This window comes from Pygocentrus nattereri, chromosome 22 (genome assembly GCF_015220715.1).
Source record: "Pygocentrus nattereri isolate fPygNat1 chromosome 22, fPygNat1.pri, whole genome shotgun sequence".
NCBI classification, from domain to species: domain Eukaryota; kingdom Metazoa; phylum Chordata; class Actinopteri; order Characiformes; family Serrasalmidae; genus Pygocentrus; species Pygocentrus nattereri.
Genome location: NC_051232.1, coordinates 31500901 through 31523831, shown reverse-complemented (window position 1 = coordinate 31523831; position 22931 = coordinate 31500901). Strand labels below are relative to the sequence as shown.

At 40.2% G+C, this 22931-nt stretch overlaps 1 protein-coding gene across 1 annotated transcript in view; it reads right to left on the bottom strand.

The window, feature by feature from the left end:
* eys (eyes shut homolog) overlaps nt 1-22931 on the bottom strand; it is a 445373-nt gene that overhangs the window by 380736 nt on the left and 41706 nt on the right. The window contains exons 4-6 of the mRNA XM_037532720.1: nt 17301-17497; nt 7855-7970; nt 667-781 (exon numbers count right to left, since the gene is read on the bottom strand). Coding sequence (XP_037388617.1) covers nt 667-781; nt 7855-7970; nt 17301-17497 — 428 coding nt within the window. The remainder of the gene's footprint in view (nt 1-666; nt 782-7854; nt 7971-17300; nt 17498-22931) is intronic.

The window sequence follows — 22931 nt, the reverse complement described above, 5'->3', positions numbered from 1 at the left end:
TCCCTGCACTGGTCACGACAGATGTATAATTTGAAATAATTTGAAATAATTAGAAATAGGACAATATGCAAGTCATGCAAGTTAGGGACCAAAAGTATCACCAAATTTCAGTATTTCCAGAATATTTTCAAAATATACAGAGAAAGTCATTTCACCACAGATATTATACAGATCATATTACTTGAACTACTGTTCGTTTTTATGGCACTCGCATTGGAGGGAGACTGTACCACAATTTCGCTTCCACTGTCACCTATTAAAAGACTTTTAATCACACGCAGTTCATTATTCCATATTTTATTCCATATCATTAAAACCTGCAACCACCCCATCCTTATCTGAAAATGACCAACTAATTCATGATTTGTAAGTATAAATGACAGCATACCACGATAATACGGTACACTGGAAATGGAAACAAGGTCGCTTACCAATCCACCTGAAGTAATAAACTGTAAAATACAGTGCACAACCCCCAAGCATTTCTAGCACCCTCAACACCCACAACAAATTAATTATAATCTCTCTCTCTCTCCATAGAAACAGCATTTAACCTTCCCACATGGTGCCCAAAGCAGAATATGCACAAAACGACTTTTCGTTCTGTTTTTTTTTTCTTTTTCTCTCAACTATTTCATTAGTTTATGCCCATATTAGGTTACTTACATTATATCCGCCAATTAGGTTGAGACACGATCCTTCATTCGAGCAGTTAACAGAGAGCAGCCTGCAGTAGTCAATTATATCTTCGCAGTTCTTCCCGGAAAAGCCTCTGAGGCATCTGCACAGAGATGGCATTAGGGTTGGCATTAGGTTTGGCATTACGTTGAGTCCTGTGTGCATGCAGAGACTTTACAGGGTTATGCCGCGGGAATGAGCTTGAGAACACCAGGCACGGCTTCGGTCTGATTTCTATAGACATTATGGAGCAAAAACATCTAACTGCAAAGCATCACTTTATATTACGCTGACATATTCATGGCTCACAAATGATCCGCCGTGCACGCGTCTGTAGAATATGGCTATATAGAATATGGATATGTCTATATATAATACACACTCTCTGAAAAAAATCATTAAAGCTCATAGAAAGAGTTTCTACCCTGTTACCATCAACACCTTCAGCCTTTCAGAACGTTTTCCTTGTCATATTATAGACTAACCTGTTTTATTTTGAAGAAAACAACATTACATGTCTAAATATTAGTGACAGTAAGTCTAACAGTACTACCCTGAGGGTCCTATGGGCCCAGTGCCAAACACAAGTTATTTTTTTATCATTTTGTTTTGTTTGAATAAACAAATTAAACTCATTAAAAACACTGTGTACATTTTACAGTTCCAATTATTTTCTTACAAAAAGTTCCTCATTTTTCCTTCCACTCACTAGAATCCAACCTTAACTTAAAGGTTTATACTGGATTGCCTGGGCAGCGTGGGCCCCACCTCAGTCATGCAAGTGCATAATGTTCTCCCTTTGTAATGTCAGCACTGACCTAAAGTGACTGAACCCACTCCAATTTAAAGCGTTTGTAGGGGAAAACATTTGCTTTTGTGTCATAAATACAGTAAAATGGTAAAATAGCATGTTTACTTGATTTTCTGAGTGAAAATAAATGAACACATACTCCACTGTCAATATGACTATTTTCTACTGCATGGTTTCTATTTATTTACTGGGTTTTATATATATATATATATATATATACACATAGACATACACAGCACTGTGTGAACGTTTTAAGCATCTAAGCAAATGTTTAACCAGTTTTTCTCAGCAGGGAGTTTATCACAATATACATTAGAATAAAGTCGTATTCATAATTCAGATAAACAGAAAAACAATAAAAAGTGACAAGAATTTCTCGGGTCCATATTTTTCCTGGACACCTTCACAGCCGCCACAGAGACTCGTTAATATCATCAATTACATCATGAGCTCAATTTACTGAGCACTGATTGGTCAAACCAGGAGCTGCTTTATAACTACATATAATACTGGACTTCCTCCAGGAGAGGCTTGGAGATGGGTAAACAAACAAATAAACACACCGACATCCAGAAAATCACTAGTTATATTACATAATTATTAATCATTGTTATATAATATTCTATAAATTTTGTTTATTCAAATATAAACACTTTTCTCAGCAAATAAACACAAACTACACAAATAAATAGATTTAGAAAATGTGTCTTGGGTGCCTCAGACTTTCGCACAGTACTGTATATATATATATATATATATATATATATATATATATATATATAAATATATAAAGAAACAAATTGTGACGTTTGCACGACTGATTAATTTTTTCTAATATTCTAACTACAGGAAATAAACAGTAATTGTGTTTTTAAAAACATGATGAACAAAAACAAGTTATATTTAGGCACCATTTGCTTCCAAACAAAGCAGGTTATTTTAGGGTTGTTCAAATACGACTGTACATCCTCAAATAGAAGCTGCTGTAGATATTACTTCTATAACAAAACAGTAAAAAAAGCAAGAATGTGCTCCCACAGTAGCTTTCCCTCCATGACGGTGTTCTGACAGACAGACACTGGACTGGGCGGAATGACAATACATATCATTATGATGAATTATATCACAATATAGTACTGTATGCTTGCGTGCACACGTTGTGCATATCGCCAGTACTTGTAGACACTGATCAACTGCATGGACTTTTTAAAAATATATATATTAAAAAATGTATTGTGTTTTTTAGTATTAAGTTATTATATTTTTATATTTTTCTCTGACCGAACTGTAACCAGTTCATACTGTGAGTGAGTGAACGGAATGAGCTAAGGTTGCTCTCAAACATCCCTACACCGGAATAGCCTGAGCTGCATCAGTTCCTGCTCATTAAAATGGCTTAGCAGCTACTTAAAAACTACTGAACAACCAGCAGCTCAACCTTTTAAAGCTGGAATTTAACCCGTTGATGCTGCGGCATGAAGATCTATCGCCTTACTCTAAAAGTTTATCATCATATCACTTCATTCTGCCCACTATTTATTTGCTCTGGACTATAAGCAGCCTTAAATGAAGGGCTACTTTTTTGCCCCTGGTGGTAATTCAGTTCTTGGTGCATCCTCCGTTCACCAGAACACTGCCAGACATTGTATAGTTGCAGCTCTTCACATTCACAGGCCACATGTAGGCCAATTAAAAACTGATCATTAGCCGATTCATTCTCACACACTCCTGCGGCGTTCTTTTTTTTCTTGGTGCTCTGCAGGAAAAAAAAAATAAAACAGCGGTCCGGTTTAAATGTAAAGCGAAAGCGGGAAAGCAAACATCAAAAATCAAAAGAGGGCACGGTGTCCCCAAACTTTTGAAGGGTGACGGACATGCTTTTGAGTCAAAAGTTAAAACTGTGGGGTTTTCAGAGGTTCAATGGTCAGGTTACTGTTTGGTCATTTCACATTCATCTGGTCCTTTAACGCTGAAGTTATTCATGAAATTCTTTCCGTTTCACTGAAATACAAAATGCCACTCTTTCTAGGACGACAGCAAAGTTTTTTCCTTTTTATGAGCTGCCCTGAAATAATGTTCGCGTTTAAACCTGCAGCTACGGATCTGAAGTTTAACGGTGAGCACCCCAGGCTCTGATAGTCTATCTGCAGAATTAGAATTTACAGTATTTCTATACGTTAATCGTTTAATGTTTTATCACGCAGAATTTCCAACGTCTGGAAATCTGCTCATATTGTTCCGCTGCGCAAAAGAGGCGAGGCATCAGATCTAAATAATTACTAATTAAGACTTTTATGCTTAGCTGAGATTTTAGAAACTTTAGTGAACACCCAACTCAAAACACTCCCTAATGATAATCATCAACCTGGCTTTAGGAAAAAGAACAGGTAGTACCATTTCTGCTACCAGACTTGATTTAAATGATCTTTTAACAGCCACAGACAGAAAAAAGCTTCGAGTGCCCTTTTTATTGATTTGGCCAAAGCTTTTAATATTTCTGACCACTTATTTCATTTTAGGCTGCTTACAAACAATTGGTAATAAAAAAAAATTCAATAAACTGGGTCCCAAACTAAATCTCAATAGGCTACAACGTGTGGCAGTGGATAAGTACAAATCACATTTAATGCCCATCACTAAAGCAGTCCCGCAAGGTTCAATCCTGGGCCCAGTCTTATTTAATCTATATATAAATGATCATACTACCTCTGGCTCTGACTGCACCTGTATGCAGTCGGCACTATTCTGTACTGTTTATGTTGTTTATGCAGCAGCGGAAAAACCCCAGCGCTCCTTCAGTGCCTCACAGATTGCTCTGTAGAAGCATAAGCTAGTTTTAAATGCAAAAACTAAACTCATGCCGTTCTCCGGAGCCCCCAGTGTTGATTTCAACCGCCGGTTGGGATCCAGTATTGAGAGAGTCACAGAATAGTTCTTTGGTGTAAGGCTGGAGGTTAAATTTACCTTCACAGAGCACATCACTGGAAACTCTCACACAGCTCATCACTGGAGACTCTCACACAGCTCATCACTGGAGACTCTCACAGAGCTCATCACTGGAGACTCTCACAGAGCTCATCACTGGAAATTGACAGAGCTCATCACTGGAGACTCTCTCCCAGAGCTCATCACTGGAGACTCACAGAGCTCATCACTGGAGAGTGTCTCATGTTTGCAAAGTTTCACTGGTAATAACAACTCACTGACACCTCGATCACCTCAGCTGTTGGCATGGCGACAACTAAGCTGACAGAGCAGAACAGAACTGCTTCACAAACACTAAAAGGCTCAGAATCTTCAACAGCAGCTCAAACTGAGTTACAGACATGGTGTTAATGTGGAAGAACTCATTCAGCTTCTGGATGAAGTGATGAAGCTCTTCGCACCACTTCCAATTTTCCAAAAGAATCATTATTTGCTCTTAAAAACCTTCAGCCAGTTTGTTTTGAGCTTTATAGTGAAGCCGCATGTCCGAAATCAGCTCAGACTCAGCTGAGATCCCAACTGTGAGTGAAAGAGCTCGTACAGTTTCAGCTCCTGCATGAGGTGGAGAATCTCTCCATTCTCTGACAGCTTTTCCAATTGCAAAGAATCCTGCACACTGTCACAGTTTGCCGATTTTGTGAAGGACAAAAAACTGAATTGAAACTATTTGTCGGTGTGTTTAATGTCGATGTGAAAAAAAACAGTAAATTGACAAAAAATGGACCAAATATTTCATATTTTCGTGTTGTTTCTAGATAAACTTGGTGTGTAGTGGCCTTTATCCAGGATGGAAACAGTTACATTTTATGACGAAGCGAATTGAAATCATTTTCTTTTTTCTGTACAAAAGAGAAAAGGCCTTATTATAATAACTTCCTGCTGCTGTATGTAAGAAGCAACATTCCTCAGCTCTGCCAGTCACTCTCTCTGTCTGTGGTTATGACTGAATGTTCTCACACACCGTCTCATTAATCCTCCAGTCATCCTTCGCCTCTCTTACAATTTTTTTACTCACTTCATCTCGTCCGATTGTCATTTACTCTGAGGGGCCGTTTGAATTTATGGACTCGAGTGATCTTTGCCATTATGGCTCATGGAGATGTACAGCGGGAGATAAGCGAGGCGATAGCTCTAAAAAGGCACCTCAGAATCCGGCAGCCTTGGTGAGAGCTAATAAAGCACCGCTCTGTCATTTTGCCCCTCGTTATCAGAAAAAGAAAAAGCTATTCAGACACCGTCACATGACGCGACTAAACCTCCCTCGTCAAACCAAGAGCACCAGGAAGCTGTGTGTGTATCCTTTCATTGTCCTAAATGAACTAAAATACATGCAAACACTCAAAGACGAGATGTTATTACTATTAAAGCATAAATGAAAAAAATCTTTATGCTTAAAAACGTAAAGTTAAATGTGGAAGCAGAATAAGACTAAACTGAAGAGAAAACTCATTCAGAAAAGAAGCCAAACATCAGTCATTCCAAAATATGAATAATTAATAACTCGACTTTATTACATAACATAATTAATCATAACAGAATAATGAAATATAACAAAGTTCTATAAACTTCTAAAGATGCTTCTATGTTTTCTCATTGAAGTTTTGCACTAGAAATTCTGCCCTCAGCATAACAATCTGAGTGAAAAAGCATCTCAAAATCTCTCAAAATCTTAACATGAATTTCAGAATTTCTTCAAATTTTTATGGATTCCATAAATTTGTGATTGGAATTTTCTTATGATAAGGATCAAATCCACCTAAGAGTCTGAACATAAGCTTCAGTAGAATAAATTTACATTTAAAAACTAATCAAAACTTTTTTGGACAAAAAAGTTTTGATTAGTTTTTTGTACAAAGGACACGGATTTGCTTAAATTTGAATATTGTCCTAGAAAGAGTGCAGAAAATGTCACCTTCATTTTAATAGATTTTCCTTTGCATTACCTTTTTTTATATTTTATTTTTATTTTATTTACATGTTTTACCCAATTTTCCCCCAATTTGGTCGTCTCCAATTCCCCCACTACTTCCCCAATAGTGGAATCACACGATGCTACCAACGCTGGGAGGGTGAAGGCAGCACAGGCTTCCTCAGGAATCTGTGAAACCAGCCACCGCTTGGGTGTCACGGGACAGCCGAACGCGCTCGGAGGAAAGCGCTGACCGCCAGACCTGCTACGTCACCTAACAAAAGCCTTTTATTCAACAACAAATATGATATTTTAGTTAATACAATTTTTTCAGAAATGAAAAAAATGTATTTTTGTCGGGTTTTGTCTCTTGAAAAGCATTCTGAACAATAATTCTGTTATTACTATCTTTTTGATGCTACACTTGATGTCATCTACAACTATAATGTTCATCACCGTGAAGACATTATTTCTTTACTTTCCTTCCTATTCAGACTTAGTTATTTGAATCCTGTGAACTTTTCACTCGTTTTTTCATTTATTATTTAACCTCAGTTTTAAACCTTTGGACAACTGATTCAAGAGGGAACTTTTGAATGATAACGTATTAATGTGTGTTACAATAGTGCACCATACTTTATACTGTTGTAGTAGTATATATATATATATATATATATATATATATATATATATATATTATTACTACTATGACATAATTAGAAAATACTCGTCCTTTATATTGTGTGTAAATTTCATGATGAATGGACTGAAAGAATCGACCTAAAATTACTTGGAAAAAAATGTACATTAAAAGTAAAGTAGGTTTCTTACTTTTCCTGTAAAGTTACCATTTTGGAGATACAAGGTTTTGCTGCGAAAGCAGTGATATACATATACATATAAACACACAGTGTTAATATTTGGAATTTTTTTATAGAATATTAATTAATAATAAATTATTTTATATAATCATTATTAATTAATATTAATCTCTCTCTCTCTCTCTCTCTCTCTATATATATATATATATATATATATATATGTATATATATAATAAATAGTGATGTTCTGGATGTTGGTGTGTGTGTTTACCCATCTCCAAGCCTCTCCTCCTCGAGGAAGTCCAGTATTATATGTAGTTAAAAAGCAGCTCCTGGTTTGACCAATCAGTGCTCAGTAAATTGAGCTCATGATGTAATTGATGATATTAACGAGTCTCTGTGGCGGCTGTGAAGGTGTCCAGGAAAAATATGGACCCAAGAAATTCTTGTTCCTTTTTATTGTTTTTCTGTTTATCTGAATTATGAATACGACTTTATTCTAATGTATATTGTGATAAACTCCCTGCTGAGGTCACCTGTTTAAAAACTTGCTTAGATGCCCAAAACTTTCACACAGTGCTGTAGATACACACACACACACACACACACACACACACACACACACACACACACAGTGTAAATATGCCCACCTGCAGTAGTACTGGTCTCCTCTTGCCACGCAGCTGCCACGGTTCAGACAGGGAGACGGGCTGCACGGCCCCCCCTGCTCCCCGCAGTCCGGACCGGCACACACACATGTGGAGTTCTGCACACACAGAGCAGATAAAAGAAACAGGCCATGCGTAAGGCTGGGAACTGTGTCTGTGTTGGGCCACACTCAGAGACGAGCTGCATCAGCCGGAGTCATAGATCATCACGGACAGCCGGGCACGGAGGAAGTCAGCTTCACAGAGACGGAGCGCAGGAATGAGGGAGCTGAAGCTGGGAGTGGAAGAAATTACCCTGTAAAAAACAGTGGAGCTGCTCTGTATCCGTGAATGGCAGTGTCCGGTTAGCGTAGTGCTAACTGGCTCCTCACAGCTTTCCCTCATCATTTCAATCATCAAAGCTCTGATTACGGAATTTATAACAATAATCAATCACTAACATCTTAATTTACACTGATTGATTAATTTACAATAATCAATCACTAACATCTTAATTTACACTGATTGATTAATTTACAATAATCAATCACTAACACCTTAATTTACACTGATTGATTAATTTACAATAATCAATCACTAACATCTTAATTTACACTGATTGCTTAATTTACATCAATCACTAACATCTTAATTTACACTGATTGATTAATTTACAATAATCAATCACTAACATCCATAATTTACACTGATTGATTAATTTACAATAATCAATCACTAACATCCATAATTTACACTGTTCCCAGTTTAACCTATTCACACTCACTTCACACTGAAAAGTCTGCACCACTTACCAAACGGCTGAGTTTGATCACACTACTGATTTTTGTTAAATATTAAAACAAAAAAAAAAGAATAAAAACATGAAAATATGTAGTCAAAACTCTTCAGTTGGCTACTGTTAGATGTCAAACTACAAAATCTGCCTTTTCCTGATCGTACCTTCATGGTTAGACACGAATACGCAAAAACTAGGGATGTAATGATTCCCAAAATTCATATTTCATGATTAAAATCCCTATAAATCTGCTAAATTATGTTATATTAATATATCAATGTTTCTTTTTCAGTTTAACATTATAAACATACAATGCTTCAAAAGACTGTGCCAGCCAAGAGCCAACGTACACTTATGGGGAGTGTGCTTTCCGTCCTGCTCCTGAATGTGAAGTGGAAGAGGTCTTTTTAGAGGAGGGAGGGGCTTATTTGTATTATGCATCATGAGGCATAATCAATATTTAAACAAATACATTATTTTGCGCCAGCCTGTTAAATGTACCACTCAATATCTATACTACAAAAAATGTACCATAACACCATGATTTAAATATAAAGTGGATGACAAAGCTGCACTATGTAGGTTTTGGGGATTTGGCGACCTCTCTGGTGGAAATGTGTAATTGCACACAATGCACAGGAGGCAATGAATTAAAACAGGCTCTGTTGCAGCTTAATTCCAATATATATGGACTGGGTGGTGCTTTGCATGTTTTGAACACAACATAAAACAATTAAGGCAAATATTTACATCATTTTATGTAAACATTTTACAATATTAAGCAGACCTCCAGGGCCACTCCCAGCAGTACAGCAGAGCTAGTTAGCATTTACCTGTGTGTCAGCTGCGATGCCAAAGGTCCAATAACACTGACCACTCGGTCCCACTTTATATCGTCTCTAATAACTGTGTAGTTACACATGCAACAACATTGTAACTACTAATGACTGAGTCACTGTTGCAGATGGATTACAGAAGCACACCTTATGTAGTCACACAAGTGCATCTTAGCAGTTGTAACAGTCTAGGCGCTCATGTAATTACACAGGGGTTATATAAATGTAATTACACTGTAATAATGGTAACAGCTTTTTTTGCAATAACTTACATTAAGACATTACTTACACTGTATCTGCCAGCATTTATGTTGCTAGTGCTGTGATACCAACCAGTTTCAGCTTTAAACCCGTCTGTAACGTGTCAGAACAGCAGACGGCCACTTACATTAACGTGGAACTCGCATAACATTAAATGTGTCGTATTTCCCCAAAGCAGCGTCTGTATTACCACTGCATTATTACACTGTACCTACATAACAGCTACACAAGAACTGCCCCTTTACTTTACAGTGTAACTTCAACACTGCAGTCCAGGAAAGCTGCTCTGTAGACGTTACGCTTGAGGCAAAACTGAAGTCTACAGACATGTGCAATAATCCATCTGTAACACTGACTAAATCAGTGGTGTCGCTTATGTTCACACAGATATTAGAGACAGTATAAAGTGGGAGCGACAGGTTCCCTTCACTGGCTATATATATATATATATATATATATATATATATATATATATATATATATCTCGGCCACTGACGTATATCGTGCACCTCTATTCCTCATTAGCAGCGCTGGTGTCCTGGACGACGCCTGCCTTTAAACAAACCCGAGACAGACCTCGAGAGGCTGCACATGAAGCGGCAGCACACAGAGAGAAGTCATTAGCCACCTCTGCTCTCCAAACTCCGTCTAACCGATCCTGACATCAGTGCTATTTTCAGGCCGGGCCGCTCAAAGATGAGCAATATAACAGGACCGAGACGCCAGGCGAGAGGAACACGGAGCCGCCTACTGCCGTCGGCCGCGGCGGGAAACGGGATCATTTCATTTTCATACTGATGAGCTTCTTTGGGAGCGGACAGAGCTGATCAATCGGAAGCAGATGATGTGTGTGTGTGTGTGTTTGTTTTTCTACATTTCCAGGACAACGCAGGACCGTCCTGACTTTGTAGAGAACCCAGAGCGAAACCAGGGAGACCTACTGTATCAGCGTCAGCACAGTGGATGTGACGTTTTATAAAACCCACACGTTTCACTTTTAATAAATAACAAGACAAAAAAAAATTAGGGTTAAATTACATTATTATGCATAGGTTAAACATACATTGCAATAAACTGTGTTAGTATATATCGAGGACACTGTGAGTACTGACCAACAGCAGGCTTCAATAAAAAGAGGGTAAAATTATGTTATTTGGATTGAGTGCAGTGCAGTATGGGAAATGTTCAATTATAATCAATAATTTTGTCCATGTGTCAAAATATTGTAAGTACTAAGTGTATCATAAAAAATTTCTGTGAGTTTTACTGACATACGTTTTTCCATCGTTCCCACTCCTAATATAGATATTTATATCGTTATATAGTTAAACTTCCAGTCAAAACAGCCGATTTTTAGGGAATATTCCTGAAGCAATTACATGGAATATAGTCCACTTGCTTAAGGAAGGAAAAAAATAAGTAAAAAAAAAAAAAAAAAAAAAAAAAAAAAAAAAAAAAAAGTTAAAAAAATGATTAAAAGCTACAGAGAAAATTTGGCTCCTAACAACCACCTGGAAGACCTGGTAGACCCCAAAACTGCCCCCATCAGATAAACAGTACTGAAAGCTTTGATCTCAGAGAGAGAAGAGAAGATCAAGCTGCTTCAGATCTGAAAACGTCCACAGGTGTTTCTCCATCCTTCCACTGTGAGAAGACCACTCAGCGCTGTGGGTCTGAAAGGACGTGTAGCTGATCAAGAAGAACCTCACTGAGAAAAGGAGACGGAGACATCAAACAAAGAAGCTGAACGATGGACTGACCGCCCCAGAGTCCAGACCTTCTCAGACTGAACATTACAGCACCAATGAGCCGAATTCACTACAGGAACCACTAAAGCTCTGCTCACTGGGTCACTAACCACCTCCACTGCCACACCGACGTTCACTATTATAGTCTCACTTTCAGTATTTTAGTGCTTTTATTTTTCCCCCCATTTGTTAATTTGTTTGTATAGCATCGTTATTGTTCCTATTCAAATTCTTGTCTTAATGATCATTATTTTATTATTATTTTAGTCATTTTCTATATTTTAGTTATTTTCTTTATCTTCTTTTGTTTTTATTAACTGTTACATTTCTGTCACACTTTAATGATTCTCATACCTTCTAGTGTTTTTATGTATTTTATCTTCAAACTTGCTTATATTATTTAATATATTCTTACACAATATCAGTCCCTTAATCCTGCGTCAACACGGCAAGGCTGTAAATGAGGGTCTCCCCCTCAATGTTCTCCGAGGGGAAGTAAAGGCTGTTTGATTAAATGACCGGTTGAAAGAAGTTCAGATCTATATTTTTCCTAATAAACATCATCTGTAGCTCAATATTGTCATTTTGTGTAATCAAGCATTTCACCCATCACAGATTCTGATTTACCTACAACAATTCACACGTTTTCCATTTAAAAATACATTTTTAAACCAACATTCTTTGTTTTTACATTTTTTTAAGACATCGCCAATACAAACAAAACGTCTCCTCTGTTCTGGATCACACTGACCCTTATATTCTGACCACGCTGAACGAGCCGCCCAAAAAAATGATTCGAAATATTTTTCCTGTATTTTTAAACTCTAAAATGGGTCAATTTGACCTACAAAACAACAGGAGGTCCTCAAAGAAGCTGAATCATTAGATCACTGTATGGAATTCTAAGGAAATGCATGAACTCTGATTGTGCTGTTTCATATTTGGTATCTTTTTAATATTTTCAATGAGTGAAACCGTAGAGAGCTCTTCAACTCCCCTTAGCGTTCCTCAAGCCCCGCTGAGAGGCGCTTTACAATAAGCTGCTCTACTTTTGAGGAAAGGGGAGGAAAGCGGCTGCAGCTGAGCTGAAGCTTAAAGCAGAGAAAACCAAGTTTATACTGTTTAGCCTATACTGGACATCAGCCCACACTGAGACATGCTGGACGTTAAATGCTGCGGCTCCCAAGGTGGCCTGGTTTTGGTTGAAAGGACAAAACGGCTCTTTTCATCATTTGGGTTGCGACTCCTGACCGGACCTGGCTTTAACAGAGCCGGTCAGACTGGCTGTCCGGGCGCTGCACTTGCCCACCTTCCAGTTCCGCTTTTCACGCTCCGTCAACATTACGCTATAAATTAAAACGTAGAAAACCGATTTTTGACATTCGTGAATCGATTCAGACCCGTTCACATCCGATGCATCTAAGAATCGATTTTATCCCGCAGCCCTACTCAGCACTGTACTCTAAAACATATGGGGTACAGTAATGATACAGCAAAAATACACCACTACGTATTCTGACATTTAAAGGTTAGAACCAAATGCACGCCGTAATTTAGATCAATATTATTTTTAATAATAAAACTATTCTATGCACATTTAATGCAGTAGGACCAATTTTGCTGTCTTGAAGGTGCCAGGATTTAGCGACCTCTAGAGGTGAAACCTTGACAGCCACACCTCATATCAACCTCTTTTGAAAGAAACAGCCTTTTACAACTGTCAGTACTTGAATGTGCTCAAAAACACAGTCGAGTTTTATTGTCCACGTTTTCGAGTGATGGGATCTGCTCGTGGAGCTCACAACGCCGAAGGTCACCCGAGACAATCAGTCCCTCATGGTCACAGTTTTTCTCCAATTCATTTCCTCCCATAACGGCTAAAACGGCCTCCCACTCAACGTTTCACAAAGCAGCACAACGATGCCAATTATATATACGATATATAACGTTATATATAATTTAAAATCATTTACAATCACTGGAATATGCAACAGACAGCTGCTATAAAAATCACTGAACATGTATGTAAAAAAACATATTTTCCTGTCAGTCTGCATGTGCCATTTTCTATTAATCATGATCTTTGGATCAGAATGTAATAACTGAAAGGTAGTTCTGGGTGATGTATCATCTACACTGGTACCGGTGTCATAAAACAGTACTGATTTCCAGTGGTGGACAGTAACTGAGTAACTGAGTAAATGTAATGAGTTTCTGTACTTTAGTATTTTTGGTGTATCTGTACTGAAGTTTCTCCGTTCTGGGCGACTTTTTCCTTTCACTCCACTACATTTCAGAGTCTAATATCCGACTTTTTCCTCCTACATTTTGAGAAATCTGTCGTTCCTTTTGGTTTCTGTGTGTATAAAAACGTAACATGTCAAAACGAAAGAAGCGCAAAGCCAGAGCACCAATCAGGGCCCAGCGGTCACTTTGTTTAGAGCTGGTTTTGACCTGTTGGTCAGACCGACCCAGTGCAGCACGCGGTTCAACGTCAGCGCAGCAGCGTAAAACTTTGGGAGAGTCTGTTCAACATAAATGATGAACTAACCTAACTTTGTGTAAATAGAGCTCAATATAGAAATATGTCCACATATGCAGTCGAGACTGACGCGGCTTTTTTCTGAATTTCTACAAACACCAGTTCATTTTATAGTAAATGAGTTTGGGCTGGTTTATGTTTATGAACAGACGCCTACAGATCAACATAGTAAAGGAGCTCATCTGTGATCCTGAGTTTAAAGCCAGTTTTTATTCAACTTAAACTTGGAACTAAGTTGTAAATAAATCTGAAACTGAAACTTTGCTTGTGTGTAAAAAGTGATTTCAGAGCCACTCGGTTCTCCCTGATGGAAACTGTTTACCTTCAGTGTTTTGTGCTTCTGATCATTTTAATAGACGTCAGCGTCGCTAATTAATGACGTTCTATTAAAAGACTGGTTTACCAAGAGAGACGCTGGAGGACTTTCACCTGAAATGAGTTCATGAAGCCAGTCTGGTTATAAAAATGATAACAGGACATCAGAGCCAGAATTCCTCTTTTAGTACTTTTACTTTATACTTAAGTACATTTGAAGGGAAATACTTTAGTACTTTTAATATTTTACCTTGGTCATCTCTACTTTAACTAAAATATATGGTTTGTATACTTCATCCACCACTGCCCCAGAGCAACCAGGGGGCCCTGAGTGTGAGTTTATGAGTCCTGAGATTTTCTTACATACACTAAATAGACAAAAATATGTGGACAGCCCTCCTACTTATTGAGTTCAGGTGTTTCAGCCACAACCACTGCTAACGGGCAAATGAAATTAAGCACATAGCCTTGCAGTCTCCAGAGACAAACACTGACAGAGTCGTAATGAAAAGATCAGTGACTTTAAACATGGCTCTGTCATAGGATGCACCTTTGTCACAAGTCTGGTAGTGAAGCTTCTGCCCTGCTAGATCTGCCCCAGACAACAGTAAGTGCTGTTATTGTGAAATAGAAGCGTCTAGGAGCAACAACAGCTCAGCCACGGAGCAGCAGACCACACAAACTCACAGAGTGCTGAAGAACACAGTGTCTGTTCTCTATTGAATCACTAAAGAGATCCATCCAGCATCAACAAAAGAACTGCACATCAGGAGCTTCAGCTGAACACAAGCCTAAGATCAGACTGCACAATCCTGAGCGTCGGCTGGAGTGGAGTAAAGCGCCGCTGCTGGACTCTGGAGCAGAGGAAACGTATTCTATGGAGTGATGAATCAGCTGTCGGTCTGATGGACAGGTTTTTCAGAGGTTGATCTAGAATCCTTAGATACAGTGAAGGGAAATCTTAATGCTTCAGAACCAAGACATTTTGGACAATTCTACAGTTCCAACTTTGTGTCAGCAGTTTGGGGAAGAACCTTTTCTGCTCCAGCATGACTGAGCCCCAGTGCACAAAGCAGCTCCATAGAGGCAGGACTGGGTGAGTTCGGAGTGGAAGAACTTGACTGGCCCTCACAGAGCCTTGACCTCAACCCCTCTGGGATGATCCAGAACAGAAATTGTGAGCAAGACCTTCTCGTCCAGAATAAGAGACTCCCGGAAGGGTGGAAGCTGTTAGAGCTGCAAAGGGGGACCAATTCCATAATAATACCTATGGATTTAGAATGGGATTCAAAAAGCGTCCCAATACTTTGGGCGTCCACTGGTGCATTTTGCCAGCATTACTCTCTCTTGAGGTAAACTGTCCTAATCTTGGGTAGTGTGTATGTTCACAGTGCCCTCACCAAACATCAAAACACCAGCACACACTCCTCTATGCCATGAAGGCCCCACAGAAACACTGCACAGGAACACCGGACAACACACAGAGCTACAGCCTGTTATCTCCTGGCATTAAGATGTTCCACTGCCAGAGGTACAAGCGAGCGCCTACAGAGCCCTGCATCTTCAACGTGAGGGTAAAAGACGCATCCCAGGCTCATCTCTGCCTCTCTAATTACCGGCTGCTCACAGACTGTCTGCAGAGACGGGTGACTGAGTTAGTCTGTGCTTGTTAGCTGGTGGGTGCAGAGGGAAGCTGAAGAATAACTGCGGTGACTGTTTACATCATCATTATAACAGTGTGAACGAATTAGAAATGACTCATCAGATGGGAAGGATGACCAGCTAAAAGCTGCAGTTAGGACTGCAGTAGCTACCCGGACAGTGGCTAACTAGATGCCCCACTGCAGTCTGGACCTTTTCCTCAGAATCTCTGTTTTCTTAACTACATTGTTTGACCATGTATGTGATGCTGGCTTGGTTGTGTATATATAGCAATGCATGCTGGATATTGTAGTGAGAAAACTGATGAAAATGACATGAAATTGTGACGTCTGTCAAACGGATGACATTTCTGGCCATTTTTGATTGAATTAACAAGGTCTACCATGCGCCCTGCGACGGACTGGTGACCTGTCCGGGGTGCGTCCCGCCTTCCGCCCGATGACCGCTGGGGTAGGCTCCAGCACCCCCCCGTGCCTCTGAGGGAGAAGCGGCTTAGAAAATGGATGGATGGATGGATGGTACACCATGCTTATGGTATTTTTTGGTATTTTGTTTCTTTTTCAGCACATCGCCTACATGACTTTTTCTTTTTGCACACTGTTTAACATACTAGGGCCAATTTTTGACATATTTGAAAATATGACAAGAAACAGTAAAGGTGTTAAGATAGCTGGTAAACGTATTGTCGGCTCCATCCCAGTTTTACATGCATGCTCATGCGAATTTTATTAAACGAATATGACACTTCCTTTGTTTTTACTTGGTCTTTCAACATCAAACAAAAACTAGCACAGAGCATCAATCCAGCACTTTTAATGGAAGTCGTCAGCAACGCTTAACATGACGAGTCTTTATGCTGAGACGTCTTGAACCAGCCACGTGATTTGATGCTGGCACGACTGGCGACTTATGAGGGATAATATACGACGCAAAACAAAACAGCCCGATCAGAATAAGCCACTGTGCTCCATTCTCTCATCATAGAGTAGAAGTAATTCTCTGCTGTTGGAACGAAACCTCGTATCTCCAAAATGTTAACTTTACAGGAGAAGGAACGAACCTACTTTTTATTTTTAATGGAAGTCAATGGAACCAGACGTCTTTCCAAGCCCTTTTGGGTCATTTCCTTTGGTGCATTTTCAAATTGGGTCAAAAACTGAAAATGGACAAAAACGGAGATACGAGGTTTCGCTCCGACACCGGTGAATTACCGATCCAGTAGTGTGATATATCTGAGAAAACCAGCTTTCTCAGCTCCAACCGAAGGAAGAAGTGAAGGGAACGCTCACGTGTTCGTCCGGGCGGCACGCTTGCTCTTGCTGACAGGCGTGTGCAGCGCAGTACGGGTCGAGTTCTGCGTCACAGCTGGTTCCGGTGAAGCCGTCTGGGCACGTGCAGACGTACGTCTCCCCGTCTTCCTCACACTCGCCTCCGTTTCTGCACGGGTTGGAACCGCAGGGGCTCTTCTCTTCCGCGCAGAACGTACCTGTAAACAAAGACAAACATTAACACCAAACATTTCTGACTAAACAAGCATAAAGAAGCACAGCGAGAGAGATTTCGGCTTCAAACCTGGCCACCACTCCACTCGCGCTTCCTGCGGCTGTGTGATAAAAAGCCAGCACTTTCATGCGTGAAGTTAATGAACGCTTTTTTTTTTCTTGCTGTTGTTTTTGTAGAAAGTGACTATTTTGGGTTGAGAGGTTATGATGAAAGGCAGAGTCGGAGTCGGTGTGATGTGGCCATCAAAAGCAATGTCTTTCAAACAAATGCAACACTTGCAGGGGAAATGAGCGCAAACAGTCAAAAAGGAGCCGTTTCGCAGCCACTACCAGGCGTTTCTCGCGTGGGCGGATATCAAAGCAAGGAAGAATCGCCATCCATGTTCCTCCAGCTCTTGCAAGCTTACGGACCGATACGTACATGGAGAACCGCCAAAGTCGATTGATGACAAAGGCGCCGGTGGGTGATGGTAATTATTCAGTAACATTGTCAACATTCTGTCCCTCTGGCTGCACATTCCCCTCCTGGGAATTCTTTGGACAACCCAAATTCCCAGCAGTGTTCAGTCTAACGGCCTGGCGTGACCTTCATGCGAGGAAAAGAACATCAAAGGAAGGCGTCGTCATGGAGAAATCTCAGCAGAAACAAAATAACCAGCAAACCGTGCTGCGTTCCTTTTCTGTGTGCCGTAGCTTTAAAATATAAATAAGCGTATTAGCTTTGCTTCTAATAACCGGGAACAGCATCTCCAAGTCTCTTTGTTCATGTATAATCATCTCCCATCCACCGCGTGGCTGGCAATGAAGGCACGACAGGCCCTTTAATCAATAATTGAGCTCAAGTTTAAGACGACCTCGGCAGTGGCAGGTAGCCAAGCCATCCTCAGCGTGGCCTGGTGCTCCTGAATGAAGATGAGCGGTCAGGCCTCAGAACGTCGCTGACGGCGGACTCCGAGAACGAAATGCACCGAGGCGCTCGGACCGGCGTCCCACGGCTCTTCTCTGGCCTCACGAAAAATGAGCGCATAAAAATTTGAGTAGAGCTTTTGGATTTTAACAGGGCTTTTACCATCGATTACATCAGTAATCAAGTGATATGCTAATTACTTCAGTGATTGATCAGTAATCAGAGTTTTAAAAAGCTCAAACAATGAAAAAAGAGGCTTAACTGGGCGACAGCCTTTCAAAGATTGGTACGGCGGTAGAAGATGAACCTTTACAAATATTTACTAGTATAAAATATTAGGTACCAAAACTATATTCAAAATACAGCCTTAAGAAAAGATGGTTTATCAAAGGTTCCTTCGTTAAAACAAGGGTTCAATATAGAACCACGAACACTCGATTAACTATCTATAGGCATAACTGTTTTTATCATCAAATGGTTCTTCAGATCAATTGAAAATGTATTGTATAGGGTTCTAGATGGCACTAAAAAGGGTTCTATTATCACAAGCTTGACACCATAACAATAGCAGAACCCTGTTTGGTTCTATATAGAACAGTTTCAAAAGATACACTCATAAAAAAGATGGGTTCTTTAGTGAAGGCAGTGGTTCTGCTTTTCTTTTTCCATGCTTAAAATGTTCTTCACCTGGTGAAATCTTTGTTCAGATTGATGGTTGTGTTCTATTTAGCACCAAAAAGGGGTTCTGCGATCGTTACAAGCTTGACATCAACAATAGCAGAACCCCTGTTTGGTGCTATATAGAACTGCTTTCAAAAAGGTTCTGTACAGAACCCTTTTTTAGCACCACAAAACCACATGCAGCACGTTCTCCATCAGTCTGAAAATGCATCACTTAAGAACCCTTGAAGAACCAACTAACCCTAACCAACAAACAAACCATTGAATATCAAACCACTCTGGGTGATTCCGTCACCACTGCTCACGGTTCTACATAGAAACCACTGCCTTTCTTGGAGAACCCTTGAAGAACCATTTTTTAAGAGTGCAGGTTGTGATAGAGAAACGATAGCGTCTCGATTCTTCGACATTCTGCTAAATCGCGATAAGCTTCCTAATGTTTAGTTCCGAGGTTTGAAGAACTGAAACAGAGAAAATGAAAAATATGAACATATTGATTTCATTTTGCACGACGGTAAATCAAATTTAAAACCGGGCCTCTTTGTAGTGAAACATGCATTAGTTCGATGCTCTTTACTGTCCTTAAGTCCTGATATCCCCAGAAAAGCGTAACATCATTTCTCACAATAATGGTAAATATCGTCACACTGCCCCCCTTTTACCGAGTAATCTAGACAGTTCTCCTGCAGGTAAAGTCACACAATGACGGTAAAACAGCTGACCAGGGCTGAAACGGATTGGGGACTAATCTGCATGATCTAATTTGCGAGCTTCGTCAGATTTCATTCATTATTTGCAAGGTTAGAGCTCTGGGCCGTATCGCTCCTTTAATTCTCGTCATCCTGGGACCTCAAAGACGAAACCACATGACCTGACACATTGGAGACTTCGGCCGAATATCGTTCTGACAGTCAAACGCGATGAGGCCGCTCTGGTTTTCGCTCTTCGCTGGTTAAATTTAGACATGACTGCGCAGAGCCAAAGGCTCAAGGTGAGCGCGATTTGATTTTATTCCCTGGCGGTGCTTTGGTTTTCTGTGTTCTTCTGACAACACCAACTCATTTATCTTTCCTGTAAGTCCTTTTTTTCCCCCCTCCCTTAGCATATTCCTGTGTGCTAAACCCCCAGATAATACGAAGTCTCTTGTCTACGACGCGCCGAGCAGGTTCGGAGGAAATGTCTCGCTGGGAACCCATCTAGGTGGACGTCTTTTGCTGTTGTTTTCTTGGGGATTCACTGCGGGATGCTGAACTTCTACAAAGGTTAAAGCCACTTGACATTACTGTCATGTTTTCAATGAAAATCACTTCTGATAGGTGTGCTAGCCCCTCCCCCATCCTCTCAGCTTTATCAAAAAAACATACCTCCTTTCTTTAGTAAAGGCTTAGAATACCTTACATCTCTATAGAACCATCTGCATGCTTATCCCTCCAGGTATCTTCTCAAAGATGTTTACTAAGATCTTTTATCTTCTCCTTGTGGTCAGTTTGACCCCAGCAATTTAAACGTTAGAGAAATATCAGAGCTCTGGTGGGAATTCTGTTCTACAGGTGTTGGATATGTTATGTAGGTTGTGGTTGGTTAGGTGTGTTACAGGTGTGTTTATGTCAGGTTAGGTATGTTACAGGTGTGGTTATGTTAAGTCAGGCGTGTTACAGGTGTGGTTATGTTAAGTTAGGTGTGTTACAGGTGTGGTTATGTCATGTTAGGTGTGTTACAGGTGTGTTTATGTCAGGCTAGGCGTGTTACAGGTGTGGTTATGTTAGGTTAGGTGTGTTACAGGTGTGGTTATGTCATGTTAGGTGTGTTACAGGTGTGGTTATGTCATGTTAGGTGTGTTACAGATGTGGTTATGTTAGGTTATGTGTGTTACAGGTGTGGTTATGTTAGGTTAGGTGTGTTACAGGTGTGGTTATGTTAGGTTAGGTGTGTTACAGGTGTGGATATGTCAGGTTAGGTATGTTACAGGTGTGGTTATGTCATGTCAGGTGTGTTACAGGTGTGGTTATGTCATGTTAGGTGTGTTACAGGTGTGGTTATGTCATGTTAGGTGTGTTACAGGTGTGGTTATGTTAGGTGTGTTACAGGTGTGTTTGTCAGGTTAGGTGTGTTACAGGTGTGTTTATGTCAGGTTAGGTGTGTTACAGGTGTGGTTATGTCAGGTTAGGCGCGTTACTGGTGTGGTTATGTTAGGTTAGGTGCGTTACAGGTGTGGTTATGTTAGGTGAGGTGTGTTACAGGTGTGTTTGTCAGGTTAGGTGTGTTACAGGTGTGTTTATGTCAGGTTAGGTGTGTTACAGGTGTGGTTATGTTGGGTTAGGTGTGTTACAGGTGTGGTTATGTCATGTTAGGTGTGTTACAGGTGTGTTTATGTTGGGTTAGGCGCGTTACAGGTGTGGTTATGTTAGGTTAGGCGTGTTACAGGTGTGGTTATGTTAGGTTAGGTGTGTTACAGGTGTGGTCATGTTAGGTTAGGCATGTTACAGGTGTGGTTATGTTAGGTTAGGTGTGTTACAGGTGTGGTTATGTCATGTTAGGTGTGTTACAGGTGTGTTTATTTTGGGTTAGGCGTGTTACAGGTGTGGTTATGTTAGGTTAGGCGCGTTACAGGTGTGGTTATGTTAGGTGAGGTGTGTTACAGGTGTGGTTATGTCATGTTAGGTGTGTTACAGGTGTGTTTATGTTGGGTTAGGCGCGTTACAGGTGTGGTTATGTTAGGTTAGGTGTGTTACAGGTGTGGTTATGTTAGGTTAGGTGTGTTACAGGTGTGTTTATGTTGGGTTAGGCGCGTTACAGTTGTGGTTATGTTAGGTTAGGTGTGTTACAGGTGTGATCATGTCATGTTAGGTGTGTTACAGGTGTGGTCATGTTAGGTTAGGCATGTTACAGGTGTGGTTATGTTAGGTTAGGTACGTGTTAGGTATATGTTAGGTTACAGATAGAGTTAAATCTGGACTTTTTCTGCAAATTTTCCAGTGTTTTATTATTTTTTTTCCAATGTGTTACAATCCACAAATAAACAGCAGCTGTGTATTAAAATGTGCAGATGTTTTCTCTGTAAAGGGTGTGAAACTTGTTTATGCTTAGAAAATCAACACATTATTTGACCAGAGGTGCCCAAACTTTCACATCCCTTCAAAATATACAGGAAACTTGTTGTGAATAATGAAAGTGTTAAAAGTGCAGCAGTGCTCACATCTATTCTCATTTTTCCAGCGTATTCAATTGAATCCCCACCGGCGGAGGCAGTGACTCGGCCAAACGAAACCACTATGCTGTTTGTAAATCAGGAAAAAGAGGTGGTGTGGGAACAGCAAAACAATTAACATCATATCCCATGGGACGTCCCTGGGGATGTGGCCTATTAATAATCTAATACCTTGATATGATCGACCCCGGCAACCGAGCGCGAGCACACAAGAGAGCACCGAATCAAAAGAAAATCTCATTTGAAGCGTCCCGCAAGTGGGGCCTCATTATTATGTGCGAGCTGGCTGTGGTCTGTGAGGGCAGCCACTAACTTCACGATGATTAATGGGGTGACAGCTAGAGCAAAGTCAGGGAACTGCAAGCCCCGCAGGGGGCCGGAGTACAGCGAAACTGGAGGCCGGTGCTTTAAGGCGTCTCCCCAAAAGTGCTCCCATGAATACAGCTGGCGAGGTACAGGCGGATCGGCAGGCTGAAACGGAAAACTCTGTGGAATCCATGTGCTGCATGACCATGCTAAGACACTGTTATGGGGGGAATCGGATAAATGAGTCCTGGAGAAAGGAATGGTTGTGGGATCTCTTCATGAAAGCAGACACGGAAAATGCAGTTAGCATTATAAA